The sequence below is a fragment of the Trichosurus vulpecula genome, chromosome 9 (assembly GCF_011100635.1).
Source record: "Trichosurus vulpecula isolate mTriVul1 chromosome 9, mTriVul1.pri, whole genome shotgun sequence".
NCBI classification, from domain to species: Eukaryota; Metazoa; Chordata; class Mammalia; order Diprotodontia; family Phalangeridae; genus Trichosurus; species Trichosurus vulpecula.
The window spans coordinates 2,060,444-2,079,576 of NC_050581.1; the positions used below are offsets into that span (position 1 = coordinate 2,060,444).

Sequence of the window (19,133 nt, forward strand, 5' to 3'; positions counted from 1 at the left end):
AGGTCCAGTACTCTATCCACTGTACCACCTGGCTACCTCTGACCACAAACAATAATTCTACATCCATGGCTCTTCCTTCACTACTCCCAGGTCTAAGAGATTAACACCAGTCCCAAATATCCTTCTTGATGCTTTTAAATAGGCCTGAAGAATAGGTGGTAGCTATCTGTCCCTCTAGCCTCAAGTGCACAGCTACTTTTCCTTTTCTAAACAGCCCTGTAATAACCTTCAGGTCTGGAGAATTTGCATAGGGTAATCATTCTCCACCAAGAAGGAGAATCTTATGCAAACATTCCAAGCTTGAAACCATGATTCTATTTCTGAACCTTTGACGGAAGAGACTTCAAATGTTGTCTAGACCAGTCTACTACACCTGAAGCAAGAAGCCTTCCTACAATGTTTGCAAGAAGTTGTTACCAGGATCCACTTGAAGACCTCTAGTGATGAAGAATTCGATACTCTTCTTTCCCTGTATGCTCACAACTATCTATTCCCTTTTTGGACAACTCCAGTTATTAGGAAGCTTTTCATTAAGTAGAACTTGAATCCAGTTCCATGAAAATTTCCAGTTTTGCCTTTCAGGCCCAAATAAAACAAACTAAAAAAATCCCTTTTCCTTTTTATACTCCTCCCAAAATATAAAGACAATTATCATAGCAACCTCTGCCTCTGTCTTCTCTACTCCAGACTACAAATTTCCAATTCTTTCACCCAGTCCTCATATAGGATGGCTACGAGTCCCCTCTCCATCCTGGCTGTCCTCCAATTTGACTGATAGGTTGTGGTTGCTCTTCTTGTGAGGGGTAAGTTCCCTGTTCATTTGGGGATTCTTAGTGGTTGAGGTGCTGGTGATAGTAAAGATAAACCTGGGATTGACAGAACCAAACTAGTAGATAGCCATGGAGCCAGAAGATTCACAAAAATCACCTTTAATCCTTATCTTTCTTTCCTTTCCTTTCTTTCCGTTCTTCTTTTTCTTATCTCATCTTTCCTGAAGACTTGGCATTAAGGAAATTAATCTTGTCCAACAGTTTACAGTCCCACTTACTACTCTCCTGACAGTTTTCTTAGTATGGTGACCTTTCTCTTTTCCTTAGGGGACAGAAAGTGGCAAGTGATGGGAGGAGCCAACAACAGCTCCTTTAAAGGTTTCATCTTGATTGGTGTCTCCGACGATCCTGAGCTAGAGATGATCTTTTTTGTTGTTATCCTGTTCTGCTACTTGTTAACTTTGCTGGGCAACTTGACCATTATCCTAATATCACGCCTGGATGCCCGGCTTCACACACCCATGTATTTTTTCCTCAGTAACCTCTCCTCCCTTGACCTTGCTTATACCACAAGCTCAGTCCCTCAGATGCTGTTCAATCTGTGGGGCCCAGATAAAGCCATCAGCTATGGGGGCTGTATAACCCAGCTATATGTCTTCCTCTGGCTGGGTGCCACTGAGGGCATCCTCTTGGTTGTGATGACATTTGATCGCTATGTAGCTGTCTGCCGGCCCCTGCACTACATGACCATCATGAACCCTCGCATTTGCTGGCAGTTAGCCTCTACTGCCTGGCTAGCTGGCCTGGGGAATTCCCTAATTCAGTCAACATTCACTCTGCAGCTCCCTTTTTGTGGACACCAGGAAATCAACAGTTTCCTCTGTGAAGTGCCATCTCTCATCAAGTTGACCTGTGGTGACACAAGCCTCAATGAGGCTATACTCAATGGTGTCTGTGCTTTCTTCACTGCAGTGCCCCTGAGCATCATCCTCATCTCCTATGGTTACATTGCCCAGGCTGTCCTGAATATTCCCTCAGCTGAAGGCCGGCATAAGGCCTTCCTCCCATTTATAGTAGTATGCCTCTTCTATGGCTCAGCAACATACGCCTACCTACTGCCAGCCAAGAGTAGTTCCCAAGATCGGGGCAAATTCATCACTCTCTTTTATTCAGTAGTTACAGCCATGGTGAATCCCCTAATCTACACTCTGAGGAACAAGGAAGTGAAGGGGTCACTAAGGAAGTTTTTGGGAAAATGGAGGGAGGAATGGTGAGGGAACCAGGAAGTGGGCCACCATATCTTTCCTGTTTTGTATCTCTATTTCTGTGTGTGTGTATCTGGATTTCTCTCTCTCATCAGATCTATATCACCATAACTAATCTTGATTTTCCTATAACATACCTTTGAGTAAGTTAAAACCTTCCCAATAACCCTAAGTGGTTGGCATCTGGTTAGGATTATTTCATAATTTTCTACTTAATGATGAAAAACCTGCAGTGGGGTGCAGATTAGAAGGCCAGAAGCTTTCAGGTCTCAGAAGGTGGTGATCTAATATAGATCTCATTTCCATTACTCTGTCTCTATCCCAGCCTATATTAAAGTTGCTATTATTATTCACATCTTAAATGAGATAATGCGTGGAAAACGCTTTGCAAATCCTGTAGAGCTATATAAATGTTAGCTATTACTATTATTATTACATAGAAGTTTTTTGTTTTTATTTACTTTACTTTTCAAAGTATTTTTACATTCATTATTTTGTTTGATTTGTTTCAATATTGAAACAGATGATGATATCATAGATGTCAATACCTCCTTCCAGATGCTGATCACGCTTCCCTGTCTTTTGGTCAACGGTCTTTCTGAGGTACCATATCTAAAAAAATCAACCCCAGTGGCCAGCCTTCAGGTAGTGAACCACTCTGCAATTAATTAGACTGGTTTGGGGATGACAGAGAAGCAGAATGTCAGCAAATCTGCCCTTGAAGCCTTTCAAACTTGGGAGGATCTACCTGCCTCAGCTTGTGTTCTGCTGTCACAGCTTTTGAGAACACAGGGTTATTTCCCTGCCATATGAGGCTTTGGAGTAAGGATTTCATGGAGGACAAGTATAATTATTTCTATTGGCAAGAAATAGAATACTTGTCTATTTGTCTGAAATCATATCATCTTTATATCCATCTCTGTCTCTACATCTGTCAATTTATCCATTCAGTTTTTCATCCTCATCTTTCTCTCTATCCTCTCTTTTCTCCCTTTTACTTTTGTACCGAATCTTTCCGTCAACCTTATGTAATTTCAAATGACAGATAAGGGGAAAAACTGTTCACTCCTCCATTCCAAACAAACAAATGTCCCGAGTGGAAAGGGGAACTTGCTACATATTTATTGATGTCATCCTACCTGAAAGTTATAGCCACCAAGTTTGCCACCAGCCTTCATATCCTGATCTGGCTAGTGAGTCATACACCTTTGTGAGACTTCTCCAAACAACACAAATAGTCATACATCAGGCTCAAAGAAAAGGGGAGCAAAGGTCTCATTTTTTTAAGTAGTTCTTGGGTTCATTCTTCTCCAACATCTAGGGTTTCACTTCTGCAGATCCTGGAACTCAGTGATTAAGTTGGCATATGCCGACCCAAATTAGCAAAATGCTTATATGGGAATCACAATGCCGAATTGTATATTTGCAAATCTAACCGGAATTGCCAAAGAAACCTAAACCAATGCACTCTCTCCTCAGGTAGGCAACTCAAGTCAGACTCAAAAGTTTTCTTGATGGCTATGGAATCAGAGAAAAAGATTTCCAATGGTGTTTTAGGGATAATTTTGTCAATATTATTATTGAGCCTTATGAGTTCCCTCTTCAACACTATAAGAACCATGTTAGCTAAGTAACCAATTTAATTTAGCCAATCAGGGTGATCCTGTCCTTCAAATAGTGTTTGATGGGTAGTAACATATTTCTCTCTCTTAAAGTCTCCCTTTTCTGTATTTCCACACTGTCCCCACTCCCCTATTTTCTCAACCAAATCTTTCAATCACATCATTCTATCTAATAATAGTTGTTATTCCAATTCCAAACCTACCTTACACTCTGGTCTGTCCTCCCACCTCTTAAAAAAATCACTTTATTAATCTTACTGGATGTAACCCTTCTCCTCAACATCCCTCCCCTTCCCTTCTCCCTGTGAATCTTCCTGTGGAATAAAGAAAAATAATTAAGCAAAAACAACATACACAGTGGCCAAATGTGAAAGTATATGCAACATTCCATACTCATAGTCCCAATTCTCCAGTGAAAAGAGGGTGATGTGTGATGCATTTCTTAATCTCTTCTCTGTCTCCTGCTATTTTACTCAGAATGTTCCATTGATTTCTGTCAATTCCATTAATTTTGTTTGGGTGGAACCTTAAAGTTCAATTCTAATTTTAAGGTCACTAAAACTTTAACACAAAGTTAAAAGTCAAGAAATAGGCTGGGTAAATGAGCAAACAACAACAACAGCAAAGAACCTGGCCATAAAAGTTACCATAGTGGCAGTGAGTATCAAAACATAAAGTGAGAAGACAATGTGAAAACAGCTACAACCAAAGCCTCATAGAAAATTGCTACTTGGACAGAGGCCCAAGAATAATTAGTGAAAGAGATAAGGGTGTCAGAGGAAAAACTGGGAACAATAAATGAGACTGATGCAAGAAAATTATGAAAAGAAAATTAGTAGCTTGGTAAGAAAGGCACACAAAACACAGAAGAAAATAACACCTTAGAAAACAGATTTGGCCTAATGGAAAAAGGCACATAAAAATTCACTGAGGAAAAGAACTCCTTAAAAAACCAGAACTGGTCAAATGGCAAAAGAGGTATGAGAGCTCAATGAAGAAAATAATTCCTTAAAAATAAGAATTGGGGACGACAATGAGGAGGGCAGAGCCAAGATGGCAGAGTAAATGTAGTGAATCATCTGAGCTCTACCAAATTCCCCTCCAAACTACTTTCAAATGTCTCCTCAAAATATATTATATATTATATAATACTTTGTATTATATTATATATAAAATATATTATATACTACTTATATGTGTATTATATATAATGTGTTATATGTAATATACAGTATAATATACTATCCATCTATATACAAAATATCTCATCAAAAAATTCTGGAGCAGCAGAACAAACAAAAGCACACGTTAAAACGATTTCCACCCCAAGACAACTTAGAATGTTGGCAGGAAAGGTCTGTTTCACTGGGATGAGAATGGAGTGCAGGCTGTCCCTGGCAAGCCAGCAGCAAGGCCCTGAGCTTCAGTGCAAGCCAGCCGTGAAGGCTGAGGCCCCGCACCAGCCAGCCAGTAGAGGGCTACACCCGGTATAAGCCAGCAGCAGCAGGCCTTTGGGGTGACTGAATCAGAAGCAGTGACTTCCTAAGATCTCAGTTCAGAGATGATAAGGGAGTCAGAAGGAATTTATAGAGGTCCTTCCGCTGGCACTGGGTGCAAGACTCTGTTGCATTGGTTCTAGGTTGTAGTCTGAGGGCAATGAAGAACACTAGCACACTAGAGCATATGGATGCAGGGGAACAGGGACAGTGGTCATAATTCCAGGGAGGAAAAGAGTGTTTGTGGTCAATCACAGACTAGAGCACAGGTGGGGAGAGCAGTAACCACACTCCTTAAATCGTACCGCCATGAAAGAATTGAAAACTTACAGACCCCTAGAACTAGCTCTATAAATAACAGCATGAAAAGCTTGAACATTGAGAGAGTGCCCCCTCCAGCCAAGAATCAGAGCCCAACTTTAGCTACAAACTTAAAAGTTAAGAGACAAGCTGGAAAAATGAGCAAACCACAAAAAAAGAACCTGAACACATAAAGTTACTATGATGAGAGGGAAGATCAAAATATAAACCCAGAAAAAGACAACAAAGTCAAAAGTGCTACATCCAAAATCTTAAAGATAAATGTAAATTGGTCTCAGGCCCAAAAGAAATTCCTGCAAGAACTCCAAAAGGATTTTAAAAATCAAATAAGAGAGGAACAGGAAAAATTGGGAAAACAAATGAGAGTGATGCAAGAAAATCATGGGGAAAAAAAGTCACCAGCTGAGTAAAGGAAGGGACAGAAGTTACTAAAGAAAATAACATCTTAAAAAAATGGAATAGATGAAATGGTAAAAGATGTAGAAAAATTCACTTAAGTGGAGAACTCCTTAAAAAGCAGAATTGCATAAATGGAAAAAGAGGTACAAAAATGTGCTGAAGAAAAGAACATAAAAAGTATAATTGGCCAAATGGAAAAGGAGGTACAAAAGCTCACTGAAGAAAATAATTCCCTAAAAATTAGAGTTGGGCAAATGGAAGCTAATAACTCCATGAGACAGAACGAAACAATAAAACAAATTCAAAGGAATGAAAAAATAGAAGAAAATGTGAATTATTTCATTGGAAAAACAAGTGACCTGGAAAACAGATCAAGGAGAGCTGATTTAAGAATTTTTGGACTACTGGAAAATCATGATTAAAAAAAGCCTAGACATTAATTTGCAAAAAAGTTATGAAGGAAAACCATATTGATATCCTAGAATGAGAGGGTAAAATAGAAATTGAAAGAATCTACCAATTGCCTCCTGAAAGAGATCCCTAAATGAAAACTCCCAGGAATATTATTGCCAAATTCCACAGCTCCCAGGTAAGGAGAAAACATTGCAAGCAACCAGAAAGAAACAATTCAAATGCCATGGAACCACAGTCAGGATAACACAAGATTAGGCATCTTCTATATTAAAGGAGCCAAAACTTGGAATATTATATTCTGTAGGGCAAAGGAACTAGAATTGCAACCAAGAATCACCTATGTAGCAAAACTGAGTATAATTCTTCTGGGGGAAAATGGAAATCCAATGAAATAGAGGACTTTCAAGCATGCCTAATGAAAAGACCAGAGCTGAACAGAATATCTGACTTTCAAATACTAGATTCTAGAGAAGCATGAAAAAGTAGACAGGAAAGAGAAATCCTAAGGGCTTCAATAAGGCTGAACTGTGTACATTTCACCATGGGAAGAGGACACCTGTAACTCCTGAGAACTTCCTCATTATTAGGGCATTTAGAAGGATTATGCAGAGACAGAGGGCATGGGGTGAGTTGAATACGAAGGGATGATATCTAAAGAAATAAAATTAAGGCATGAGAAAGAGGCACGCACTGGGGAAAGGGAAAGAGGTAGAATCAGGAAAATTATCTCACATAAAAGAGGTGCAAAAGAGTGTTTACAAATGAAAGGGAAGATGGGGATGTGGCAGACAACACCTGAACCTTACTCTCATTCGAATTGGCTCAACGAGAGAATAACATACACACTCAGTTGGATATAGAAATCTATGTTACTGCACAGCAAATTAGGAGGAGAAGGAAATAAGGGGGGGCAGGCAGGAGGCTGGTAACAAGGAAGGTAGATTGGGAGAGGTGGTAATCAGAAGCAAAACACTTTTGAGGATGGACAAGGTGAAAGGAGAGAGAGGGATAAATGGGTAAAATAGGATGGAAGGAAATGCAGAGTAATCATAACTGTGAAAAAATTTTATAGCAAGTTTCTCTGATAAAAGCCTTGTTTGTCAAACATATAGAGATCTAAGTCAAATTTATAACATTACAAGCCATTCCCCAGTTAATAAATGGTTAAAGGACATGAACAGGCAGTTTTCAGATGAAGAAATCAGATCTATCCATAGTCACATGGAAAAATGGACTAAAACATGATTGATTAGAGAAATGCAAATTGAAAACAACTCTGAGGTACCACTTTATACCTGCTGGATTGGCTAATAGGACAGAAAAGGAAAACGACAAATGTTAGAGGGGATATGGGAAAACTGGGACACTAAAGCACTGTTGGTGGAATTGTGAATTGATCCAACAATTCTGGGAAGCAATTTGGAACTATGCCCAGAGGGCTATAAAACTGTTCACACCCTTTCACCCAGTACAGGTGTTCAGGGAGGACAAGTACCCTCTTGTGTAAAAGGTGCTGAACCCTTTTCAGGGCTGCTTTCCACCTTCAGTGTCCACGTGACACTCCCATCTGTGGCTCCAAGAAGCTGTAGCATGCCCCAGTAAACTGTTTCAGCAAATAGGCTAAATCAGGTGAAGGATAACCAAGGGGCCGCAAACCCTTTGGTGACTGAGAGGGGTCTCTACCCGAAGGATCTGAAGACCTCTCCTGTTGGAATGGATGGATGTGAACAATTTGTTCCAACAGGCCTTGAAGGTGGCATAAGCAGGCATTGTGGAGCACTGAGAGCTTGATTGGACATTAAAGATGGCATCCCAAGCCATTACCAGTCATGTTGACTTTTGTCTTGCCACTAGACTCCAATGACTCTGGAAGAGAGAGTGAGGATGATGACTTCATGCATCTCTGCCTCACTTAAATTCAATTTATGCCCAATTCAAAAGATATCACCCATACCATTTTACCATTTTTACCTACCTTAAAGACCTGTGGTGACAGGCAAGTGATGAAGCAGCAGGTGCAGTAACACCTGCAGCTGTAGTCACAACCCTGCACACAGGTGGGTCAGGCTACTGGACTGAAGCAGCAGTGGGATTCAGCAGCTCCCTGGGTGTCTGAGAAGCCTTTTTTAAGGACCATACTGCTCACTCCCTGATGAAGGGGATAGAAAAGGTGCCCTAAAATTTTCTGCTTTACCTTATCTAAGCCTGGCACCACACCATCTATATGTGGAACCACTGGTTACAGTAAATGTAGACATTTTGAATGCTGGGAATAAGTTTGCTTACCATGTCAGTATACTTTCCAGAGGTGTACACATAGTTGATGAGGTCTACAAATACATTGCTAGAGCTAGCTCAGTGTTTTTTACGAAGGAAAGTGTAGGAGAGAAGAGGCTGCCTACCAAATTGAAGGTCTACTGAGCCATTGTGATAACCTCATTGTTGTATGCCTATAAAATCTGTACAGTCTACGAGTGCCATGCCAGGAAACTGATTTGCTTCCATTCAAATTGTCTTAGGAAGATTCTGAAGATCACCTGGCAAAATATGGCATCAGATACTGAGGTCCTTTTCTCAAGCTGAACTGCCAAACATTCAAAATCTACTACAGAGAGTGCAACTCTGATGGGCTGGCCACTTTGTTGGAATGCCAAATCTAAGTTTGCCTAAGAGACTATGTAGAGCAAACACACAGTAGGTAAGTGCTCCCATGTAGGTCAGAAGAAGTAGTACAAGGATACTCTGAAGGTCTCTCTGAAGATTGGTATTAATTGTGAGACATGGGAGACACCGGCACAGGTCCATCCAGCGTAGCATGCATGCATCAAAGAAGACATTGTGCTCTATGAGCAAAGCAGAATTGCAATAGCTCAAAAGAAACATGAGACGCACAAATTTAGAGACATCTCCATTCCAAATGTTCATATGAACCATTTGTGCCCGATTTGCAGTAGAGCCTTCTAATCTTGTATGGATCTGATCAACCACAGTTGGATAGATTCACCTTCTACCATAGATATGGGGGCCATCTCCAGTTGTCCTGATCTATATCTTACTACTAGATCCAGATGGTTCCAGAGGGGAAAGTGAGGGTGGTGACCTTGCACAGCCCTCCATCACTTAAATCCAATTCACTTGCAAGTCATGGCATCATCTTCCTGATGTCATGGTCCTCTTTGAGAATGGAGGACAAACAACAGTATTGCTACATAGAGGCTCCTCCCTGATACCATCCAATTTGCCACCTCAAACTATTCTGAGTCTTGATTTCTGCAAGTACCTGTTTGTTGCTGTTGTCCAGTCATGTCCATCTCTTTGTGACCCCATTTTGGGGTTTTCTTGGCAAAGATACTGGAGTGGTTTGCCATCATCCTTTTCCAGCTCATTTTACAGATAAGGAAATCGAGGCAAGCAGGCTAAGTGACTTGCCTAGTTAGCAAGTGTCTGAGTCCACATTTGAACTCAGGAAGAAGACTTCCTGACTCCAGGCCCAGCATTTGATCCACTGTGCCACCTAACTGCCCAGGGCAGTGGTAAATTAACAAAGGCTCCTGGACCCAGCCATGGAGTCAGAATGACAGAGATATGGTATAGTTATATATGCTGTCTATCCTATGGCTCCAGAAAAGGATAAGCTTGTGCCATGCCAGAGGAGTTGTTGAAACCCAGCTTTTTGTTTTGCTTTTGTTTTTTGTTTTTGTTTCTGTCTTTTTTTGGGGTGGGTGAGTGGTGGGGGTTGTTGTTGTTTAATCCCAGGTTTCTAAAGGAGTGTTCAGATTTCCAGAAGTCTCAGCCTTCTGGAGGATAGGCAAGACCTCCTTGTCTGAGTATCTAGCATGTGGTCCCAGAATAAAAGAAGCAACAGAAGGCTGATCTATGATAGAAAGAGGACAGCTAGGTGGCTTACTGGATAGAGTGCCAGAAGACTCCTCATTTTGAGTTCAAATCTGGCTTCAGGCAATTACTAGCTGCACAAGTCACCCCTGCTTGACTCAGTTTCCTCAATTGTAAAATGAGCAGGAGAAGGAAATGGTAAACAACTCCAGCATCTTTGCCAAGAAAACCCAAATGGGGTCACGAAGAGTTGGACACAACTGGAAAATGATGGAACAATAGCATATGACAAGTGTGAAAACCTTGGAACTATGAGTTATTTTGCCAATACAAGTGAAAACAGTTGCCTCTCTAGAAATCTCAAGTGTGTTTCCTTTCCAAGGTTAGTATCATAAAGCTAGAGGCCTCTGTGAGTTCCTGGGATAAAGGCAGGACTCACCAGAATGTTAATAAATTTCACCTCCAAGTTTGTTTCTTTCTAAGGGGAGTCCAAGCCATGTGGTACTGCTATAAATCTAGAGGATTGTAGAGATCCATTGCAGGGAGAGTAGGAGAATGGTATTAATTGTGGGCTACTCTGGATTTTTTTATCTATTCTTCCTTCTTTCTGTGGAGTGAAATAAAATCAGTCCTGTATCCAATATGGATTTTCACTGTTAGTGCATGCACAAAAGCTGGATCCCTTTTACCTATATCTATGATGTTCTAGATATGAGTTATTTTCAGAGGTTCCCAGAGGAATCTTTGAGGAATGAAGGAGAAAGAAACCAAAGTAAGATCATTTCTCAGCAGTCCCTGTGAGTGAGCATAGTCTATGTAAGCTAGACCTGTGGGTGTTGAGCCATGGTGGCAAGGACAAGTAAGTATAAGTAAGTACATTATCACGAGTGCTATGTAGGACCCTAGATAACATGCCATGAAATATTGGAGGAGGAGGAGAGATTGCTTCTGTTTCAGGAATCAGGGAATGAAGATTTAGAGAAGCTAGCATTAGATTTAGTCTTGAGAAAGGGAAGGATTCCAACAAAGCATAGATGAAGTCATTATGAAAATTTGAATGGGAATTTAGAAGCAAAGGTATAGAGGTAGAAGGCAGGATGAAAGTTTAGAATAGTTATTAGTGTAATTTTATGGGAACGTAGAGTAAATCAGGGTGACTAGTGTGAGCTAAAGATGGGAAGGCAAAAGGAACTAGATGGTGGAGGACCTTGAGTGCTAGAATATGGAGTTATTACTTTATTCAGTAGGCAATGAAGGGCTATTGAAGTTTCTGAGTGGAGGAATGATAAAAGTAGTACATTAGGAACATTTGTAGACAGCAATGAGAACAGATTAGAGATGTGACAAATTAGAGGCAAGAAGACCAATTAAGAAACTATTAAAATAGGACAGTTGAGACGTAGTGGACTCCTGAACTATGGTGGTGGTATTGTAATTGGAAAGGATGGACAAATACGTGAAATATTGGAGAGGTAAAATTGATAGGCCTTGGCAAATGATTGGGTGTGCAGGTCAGGGAAAGGAAAACATCAAAGATAACTGATGAGATCTCTAGTGGGGGTGACAGTGGTGCCAAAAACAGAAATAGAGATGTTAGAAGGAAGGGCAGATTTGGGGGGGAGAGTAATGATTCAATTTTGGATAATATGATTTTGAAGTTAGAGTGAGATAGAAATACAGAAATACAGTACTGGCACTCAAGTAATGATATAAATTTGAGAACCATTTGTATGCAATCATAATAGAAACCAAATTAAATGATTTAGTGAGCGAACCAAATAGCTAATTTTTATCAGAAAATAGTATATAGGTAGAAGAGAAGAAGTATTAAACTGTGCATAACATTTGCCCCAAGGATACCATATCTAGGCCTACATCCCAAAGGGATCAAAGAAAAAGAAAAAGGACCCAAATGCAGAAAAAGATTTAAATAACTTTTTTAAAATGACAAAGAACTAGAAACTAAGGAGGTACCGAATGGTTGAGGGAATGGCTGACAAATTAGGGCATATGAATGTTAATGGGGTACTGTTATGACATAAGAAATGAGGAAGAGTATGGTTTCAGAAAAACCTGGAAGGATTTGTATGAACTTATGCAGAAGTAAAATGAGAAGAACCAGGAGAACAATGTACACAATAACAACAACATTGTAAGAACCAATGATTTTGAAATACTTAACTTTGATCGACCCAATGATCAACCATGATTCCAGAAGACCAAAATGAAAAATGCCAGAGAAGTAATGGAGTATATATACAGAATGAGACACTCTTTTGGGGGCGTGGCGGGGATATGGGCAATAAGAGAATTTGTTTTACATGATAATGCATATGTGTTACAAAGATTTTTTTTTTCTTTAACGCGTATACTTTTATTTGAACTGGTCTTAAGTCAGTGTAGAGGTAAAGCTCCTCCCCTCCCCCAAGTACTGGCACCAATCTCAAAAAACTCGCAGGGAGATTGTAAAGTCTTCATTCACATCTATGTTGGGGGCAGGGAGGGAATTTAGGGGGCCATTCATTATGGCTGACAATTTAAAAAAAGGAACAAGTATTAAGGCGGAAGATACAAAAAGTTTTTTTGTTTCTTAAAGGATTACATAATTTACATGTAAAGCAATACTAGTACCTTCCCCCCTCCCCCCTCCCTATCTGGATTTTTGTTACTTAGCTCCTTTGCTCTAGCAGAGGACAGCCTTCACAGAGGCTTGTAACTCTGTAACAATGCATTATACAATATTTGGAATGACTATTAAAAAAAAAAAAAACAAATGTACAATCTGGGTCCTGAAGATGCATTGTAGAACTTTGGGGATGTTTGCCTCCAACACACTAAGACTGTTCATCACCTTCACTGTTTCAGTTTTTAAATCCTGAATCAAGCACCAAAAAATAAATAAAAAAATAAAAAAAAATAAAGCCATGCCAGTCTCATCTCTTTTTTGGGCAATTATCATGTCACACCCTTTGACAAAAAAAGAATCAAAAAACAAACAGTCCATTTAGAAGCATTTGCAGTGGACAATGGAGGGCCCAGATTCCTCATACTCCTGCTTGCTGATCCACATCTGCTGGAAGGTGGAGAGAGAGGCCAGGATGGAGCCTCCAATCTAGACAGAGTATTTGAGCTCAGGTGGGGCAATGATCTTGATTTTCATTATGCTGGGAGCTAGGGCTGTAATCTCCTTCTGCATCCTGTCAGCAATGCCTGGGTGCATGGTAGTACCACCAGACAATACGGTATTGGCATACAAATCCTTACGGTGTTGGGGGTCCCTGACCAGCAAGGACCCCAATCTCAGTACGCAATGATGAGGCGGGAGTCAGGGAAGATGCAACTCCGATCTATTGGGAGACATTATCCAGTTTTATAGGGTTTTGCACTACATGAGCAGAAGCAGGTGTTCAAGGGGTAAGGGGATGTGAGCATGGGAAGATCGATATCGGGTGGGAAGAATCTGGATTGTTGTAAACTATGATTCCTACAGGCGTATGGGAAAATTAGGGCTGTTGCAAGATAGTTTCTATGGGAGTATGGGAACAAAGGGGGGTGCTGTCCTACAGTATCTACGGAGGCATGGGAAGGCTCAGGCATGTAGCCAGCTGATATCAGAGCTGTATGAGCTATGTGAGGCACGGGGCAGGATGCCCTTGTAAAGTATCAAAGATGTTCCAGGAAGTAAAGTATCAAAGCATTGTTGTGTTAGGCACTGGTTCAAGAGCATTAGGTAGTGGCCAGCTGGGTTCCTCCTACTGGGCTTGTGAGTCCCTTGTGGATGGACTCTGCCTGCATGAGAAAGGATGACTATGGGGGGGGTGGAGGGGGGCTGTTAAGGATGGAAGTCCTTCCTCCAGGCGCTTGCTGTTCCAACTCCTACTAAGCCTATCTGGTTTTACCCAGGAAACAGGCCAAGCGCTAGAGTCCTAGCAGCTCCAGGGTCGGCACCAACTCCTTACACTACGGATGTCAACATCACACTTCATGATTGAGTTGAAGGTAGTTTTGTGGATTCCACAGGATTCCATACCTAAGAAAGATGGTTGCAAGAGGGCTTCTGGGCATCGGAAACTCTCGTTGCCAACGGTGATGACCTGACCATCAGGGAGCTCATAGCTCTTTTCCAGAGAAGAGCTAGATACAGCAGTGGCCATCTCCTGCTCAAAGTCTAGGGCGACGTAGCACAGCTTCTCCTTGATGTCACGCATGATTTTCCTCTCAGCTGTGGTAGTGAAACTGTACCATCTCTCAGTCAGGATCTTCATGAGGTAGTCCGTCAGATCACAGCCAGCTAGATCCAGACGGAGGATGGCGTGGGAAAGGGCATAACCTTCATAGATGGGCACAGTGTGGGTCACACCATCACCGGAGTCCATTACAATACCAGTGGTATAACCAGAGGCATACAGGGACAGCACAGCCTGGATGGCAATGTACATGGCTGGGGTGTTGAAGGTCTCAAACATAATCTGAGTCATCTTTTCTCTGTTGGCTTTGGGGTTCAGGGGGCCATCTGTGAGCAGCACAGGGTACTCTTCAGGGGCCACACGGAGCTCATTGTAGAAAGTATGATGTCAGATCTTCTCCATGTCATCCCAGTTGGTGACGATACCATGTTCAATGGGGTACTTCAGGGTCAGAAAACCTCTCTTGCTCTGGGCCTCATTCCCCACATAGCTGTCTTTCTGGCCCATACCCACCATCACACCCTGATGTCTGGGGTGCCCAACAATGGAAGGGAAGACAGCCCGAGGGGCATCGTCTCCTGCAAAGCCAGCTTTGCACATTCTGGAGCCATTGTTGACAACGAGAGCAGCAATATCATTATCCATGGCAAACTTTGAAGTGCCAAGTTGAAACCCTTAAGAGAGAGAGGAAGTGGCGCCGCACCTGGAGGCAGGGGGAGGAAAGTGCACGCTGGGTGGAAGAGCTCACAGCTCCAAAGATTTTTTAATAGAATGAGTAGAGGAAATTATATATATGTACGTATATATGTGTGTGTGTGTGTGTGTGTGTGTGTGTGTGTGTGTGTGTGTGTATAGTTGTGATGGGTTTCATTGAACCATTCCTTCTCACTTGACTATTTCCAAGGACACGAATACACCTGAAGATTGGTCAAGATCAGAAATGATGTCATGGGCGTGGCATAAAATTTTTTCTCTGCTCAGCTGAGTTCCTGTCAGGAAAAAATTTATAACCTCGGTCTTAAAAAGCACCACCAGTTATCTAACCCACTAAACCAGGCAAAGGAAAATTTAGTAACACTCCCTAGTACCTGTCATTTTAGTTTGCTGGTATCTGTTTCCTGTTTCTCCCAACCCCCCCATTATTCCTTTGTCTTTTTGTCCCTTGCCTTTTCCCAATCTGATTTTTACTTTGTGAAGTTGAATGTTATACATTTAAAATGTTAATGTCTTGTGTTTCTTAGTGGATAAACACAACTGAAATCTGTATAAGTCATATCAGTTACAATGTACTGGAAAGAGCACCAGATTTGGAATCAGAGGACTCCTGCCTTTCTTACACTTCTGAGCTGTGGTTTCTTCATCTGTAAAATGAGGGGGTTGGACTTAAGACCATAAAGTGCCTTCCAGATCTAAGTATTGAAGTCCTATGATCTCTGAATGTGAAAAAGAGGCTTTTCAAAATCACTAACACAGCCCCCCAATCACATCTACCAGAATGTTGGCAAAATGTTGTATCCTACTTATATCTATCAAGGTTAAAAAGATATTCTTTTTTTAAAAATGTAAACTATAGTATTTAAAATAAATCAAGAAATCCAATACTGGGTTATACCTTAAAATACCAAATCAAGGACTCAGTCCTTTGGGGTGAGATTCACCCTTGCAACTGAGATCAATAAATCAATCATTAAATAGTCATTCCACGGCTGATGCAAGTGGACATTCTGTGGTATTGGCTGAGGTAGGTACAGGTCCTCAGGCCCTCCCCCTCAAGGAATTGGCAATCTATTTGGAGAAGAGAAGACCCATACACATGAACAAAACTAGTAACACTAGGGAGAAAAATGTGCTCAACGGTAGGGTTATGGTCAACACAATGGAAATTCAGAAGAAGTGATCATTGTGGGCTGGGCTGGTGAGGGAAGGTTTCCAGAAATAGTCCATTGTATAGAGTATTTGCCTTTTAATACAGAAGATTTTTCAAATGTGCCTCCATAGGACCTTTATTTTGTATGATACTCACTGATTGCTTATTTATATATTTAAATATTTATGGCAGATATTTTGAGGTGGCAAAAAACTAGAAACTAAGAGGATACTTAACTGAGGAATGGCTGAAAAAGTTGTAGTATATGAATGTGATGCAGTATTTTTGTGCTTAAAAAATGAAAAACAGATAATTTCAAGAAAGACATAACTGATACAGAGTAAAATGAGCAGAATCAAAAGAAAAATTAGAGTATAAACAATAATAGTATAAAATAGACAGTTTGGAAGACTTAAAAGTCCTTAACTGATACCAAACAGATAATGAAAACACCAACCAGGAGAACAATTTACACAATAAAAATAACACTGTAAAAAGAACTTTGAAAGCTGTAGGAATTCTGATCAATACAATGACCATCCCTAATTCCAGAGACCTGATGATGACACATGCTAGCCATTGAAGAGATTTAGGCTGCAGATATACATTTGCTTGATTTATTGCTTTATTGGTTGTCTAGACATAAGAAAGTGGTGGAGAAACGGTTAATAATGTAGAATAAATTTAAAAGTGTGTTGTATATACATTTTTATTCCACAGAGCCACTTGTTACCAGCATGCCCACGGTTAGGGGTCATGAGGCAGAAAGAAATACAGACTGCTGTTACAGAGTAAGTAGATATGGAAGTAGAGTAATGGTAAGAGCGAGAGTTGTGTGACTTTGGACAAGTAACTTACACTTTTGTGCCTCAGTTTCCTCATCTAGCACATGAAAATAATTCCTACCCTACTACCCTACTTACCTAGCAGCACTGTATTTAGGATCAAATAAAGTAATGAATATAAAAGCAAACTCAAAAGTATAAGGCACTAAACAAATGTAATTATTTTGAGGTATAATAATAATAAAATTGGGTTTGGAGAGGAAAACATCATAGGAGTGGGGAGGAAATTTCGAAGACAGAGTGTCTTGGCTCTTTAGGGAGAGCTTTTTTCCTGAATTCTGGCTACTTCAGTGTTTATTACTAATTGGCTGTGGAGGGCCTTGATTCTCCCATGAGCTTTTTCAGAATCAGCAAATGAGCCAAACCTAGAAAGAGCCAACACAGGCTCCTTAGAGGACCAGGTGCTGTCCATTGTTAAAAGCTGGCAGCCCCAAGCCAGGCCTGGGAGAAGGACCCTATAGGTAGCATGCTTCTTACTCTTGAAGGGATCTATACTCCTGGCCCTCCAGATATTAGCTGGTGAGTACAGGTGCCCAAGGAGTGCTTGGGGGACTCTTTCACTTCCTACTGCAAGAATGCCCACTCACTGTGCTGTGTAATGGTCTAGGCTAAGACCTTTCTCCTACAAAACAAAGACTTTGGGGTGTGGTGTCTCAGTAGTAGAACCTAGCCACCCAGTCCCCAGGCCTGGAGATTAATATTGTTCATTAATATGGTTCCTTACAGCAACCGGGTTTTTTTTGGTGGGGGGGGCTATCTTTGTATTGCCAGCACTTAGCACAGTACCTGGCACCTAGTAGGCACTCAATAAATGATAATTGAGTGACTGACTGGCTCTAGAACAAGGCTCTTAACCTGGACTCTGCAGACCCCCAAGAAGTCTGTGGATAGATTTCAGAGGTTCCATAAACTTGGATGGAGGAAAAAAGTGCATCTTTATTTTCACTAGGCTTTGGTTTCCTTTGTTGTTGTTGTCCCAGCTGCTCAGTCATTTTGGTCATGTCCAACACTCTGTGACCCCATTTGGGTAAATTTCTTGGCAAAGATATTAGTGTGATTTGCCATTTCCATCTCCAGCTCACTTTATGGATGAAGAAACTGAGGCAAACAGGTTAAATGACTTGCCAAGGGTCATATAGCTTGTCCCCCCAGAAGCTGGGTGGCACAGTGCATAGACGTTTAGGCTTGGAGCCAGAGATAGCTGAGTTCACACCTGACCTCAGACACTTCCTAGCTGTGTGACCCTGGGGAAATCCCTTAACACTGTTTGCCACAGTTTCTTTATCTGTAAAATTAGCCAGAAAAGTAAAGAGTAAACCATTCCAGTACATTTTGCCAAGAAAATGTCCAATGGGGTTACAAAAAATTACACATGACCAAAATGACTCAGCAACAACTTCCTAACTCTAGGACCAGTGCCCTATTCACTGTGTCACTTAGCATAACCTTTGGTTGCCTTTGGAATTTTGTGTCTTTTATTTTATGCCTTTAAAAACATTATTCTGAGAAGCACTCCATAGGTTTCATCAGACTGCCAAAGAGGTCCATAACAAGAAAGAGGTAAAAAAAAATAAAAAACCTCTGCCCTGGAGACAGGAGTCAGTGGTGAAAGAGAGAAGGGGACAAAGAATGTTGGTGGGAAGACCTTAGGCTGGATTGAGCAAGTAGCCCTACATGGAAGTAGAAAAGACAGCTGCCTCCAGGTGGCATCTCAGGGGGGAGGAACAAGGCTTTCTCTTATCAAAATTATCTCCTCCACTGGCAGAGAAGTTCGGCAGAAAGAACATTAGAATAGAGCCAGGAGATCTGGGGTCTGCAGCCTAACATTCCCACCAGCTCTCTCTGTGACCTCAGCAAATCACTTCCCTTCTCCTTGAGTGAGGGGTCAGACTAGGCCATTTCTAGAACACCTTCCAGTTCCAACATTCAGCATCTCTATAGTCACTCCTTTAAGTTAAAACATCAAGGGCATGCAATGGTACTTTAAAATTCAATTGTTACCTGGGAGGGAAGTAACATTAACCCACCATCACACATAGATTTAGAGGGGGAAGGGAGATCATCTCATCCTTATTTTTCAAATGAAGAAACTGAGACCCAGAGAAGTTAAGTG

The 19,133-nt window shown here is 41.1% G+C and overlaps 1 protein-coding gene and 1 pseudogene across 1 annotated transcript; one reads left to right on the top strand and one right to left on the bottom strand.

Moving 5' to 3' along the window:
• The first annotated feature begins 1,117 nt into the window (after positions 1-1,117).
• On the top strand, positions 1,118-2,044 carry LOC118831126 (olfactory receptor 15-like). Its single transcript, XM_036738285.1, has one exon. The coding sequence runs from the start codon at positions 1,118-1,120 to the stop codon at positions 2,042-2,044; it is 927 nt and encodes a 308-aa protein (XP_036594180.1).
• Positions 2,045-13,125: 11,081 nt separating this feature from the next.
• Positions 13,126-14,953, bottom strand: LOC118831348 (annotated as a pseudogene).
• Between the last annotated feature and the right edge of the window lie 4,180 nt (positions 14,954-19,133).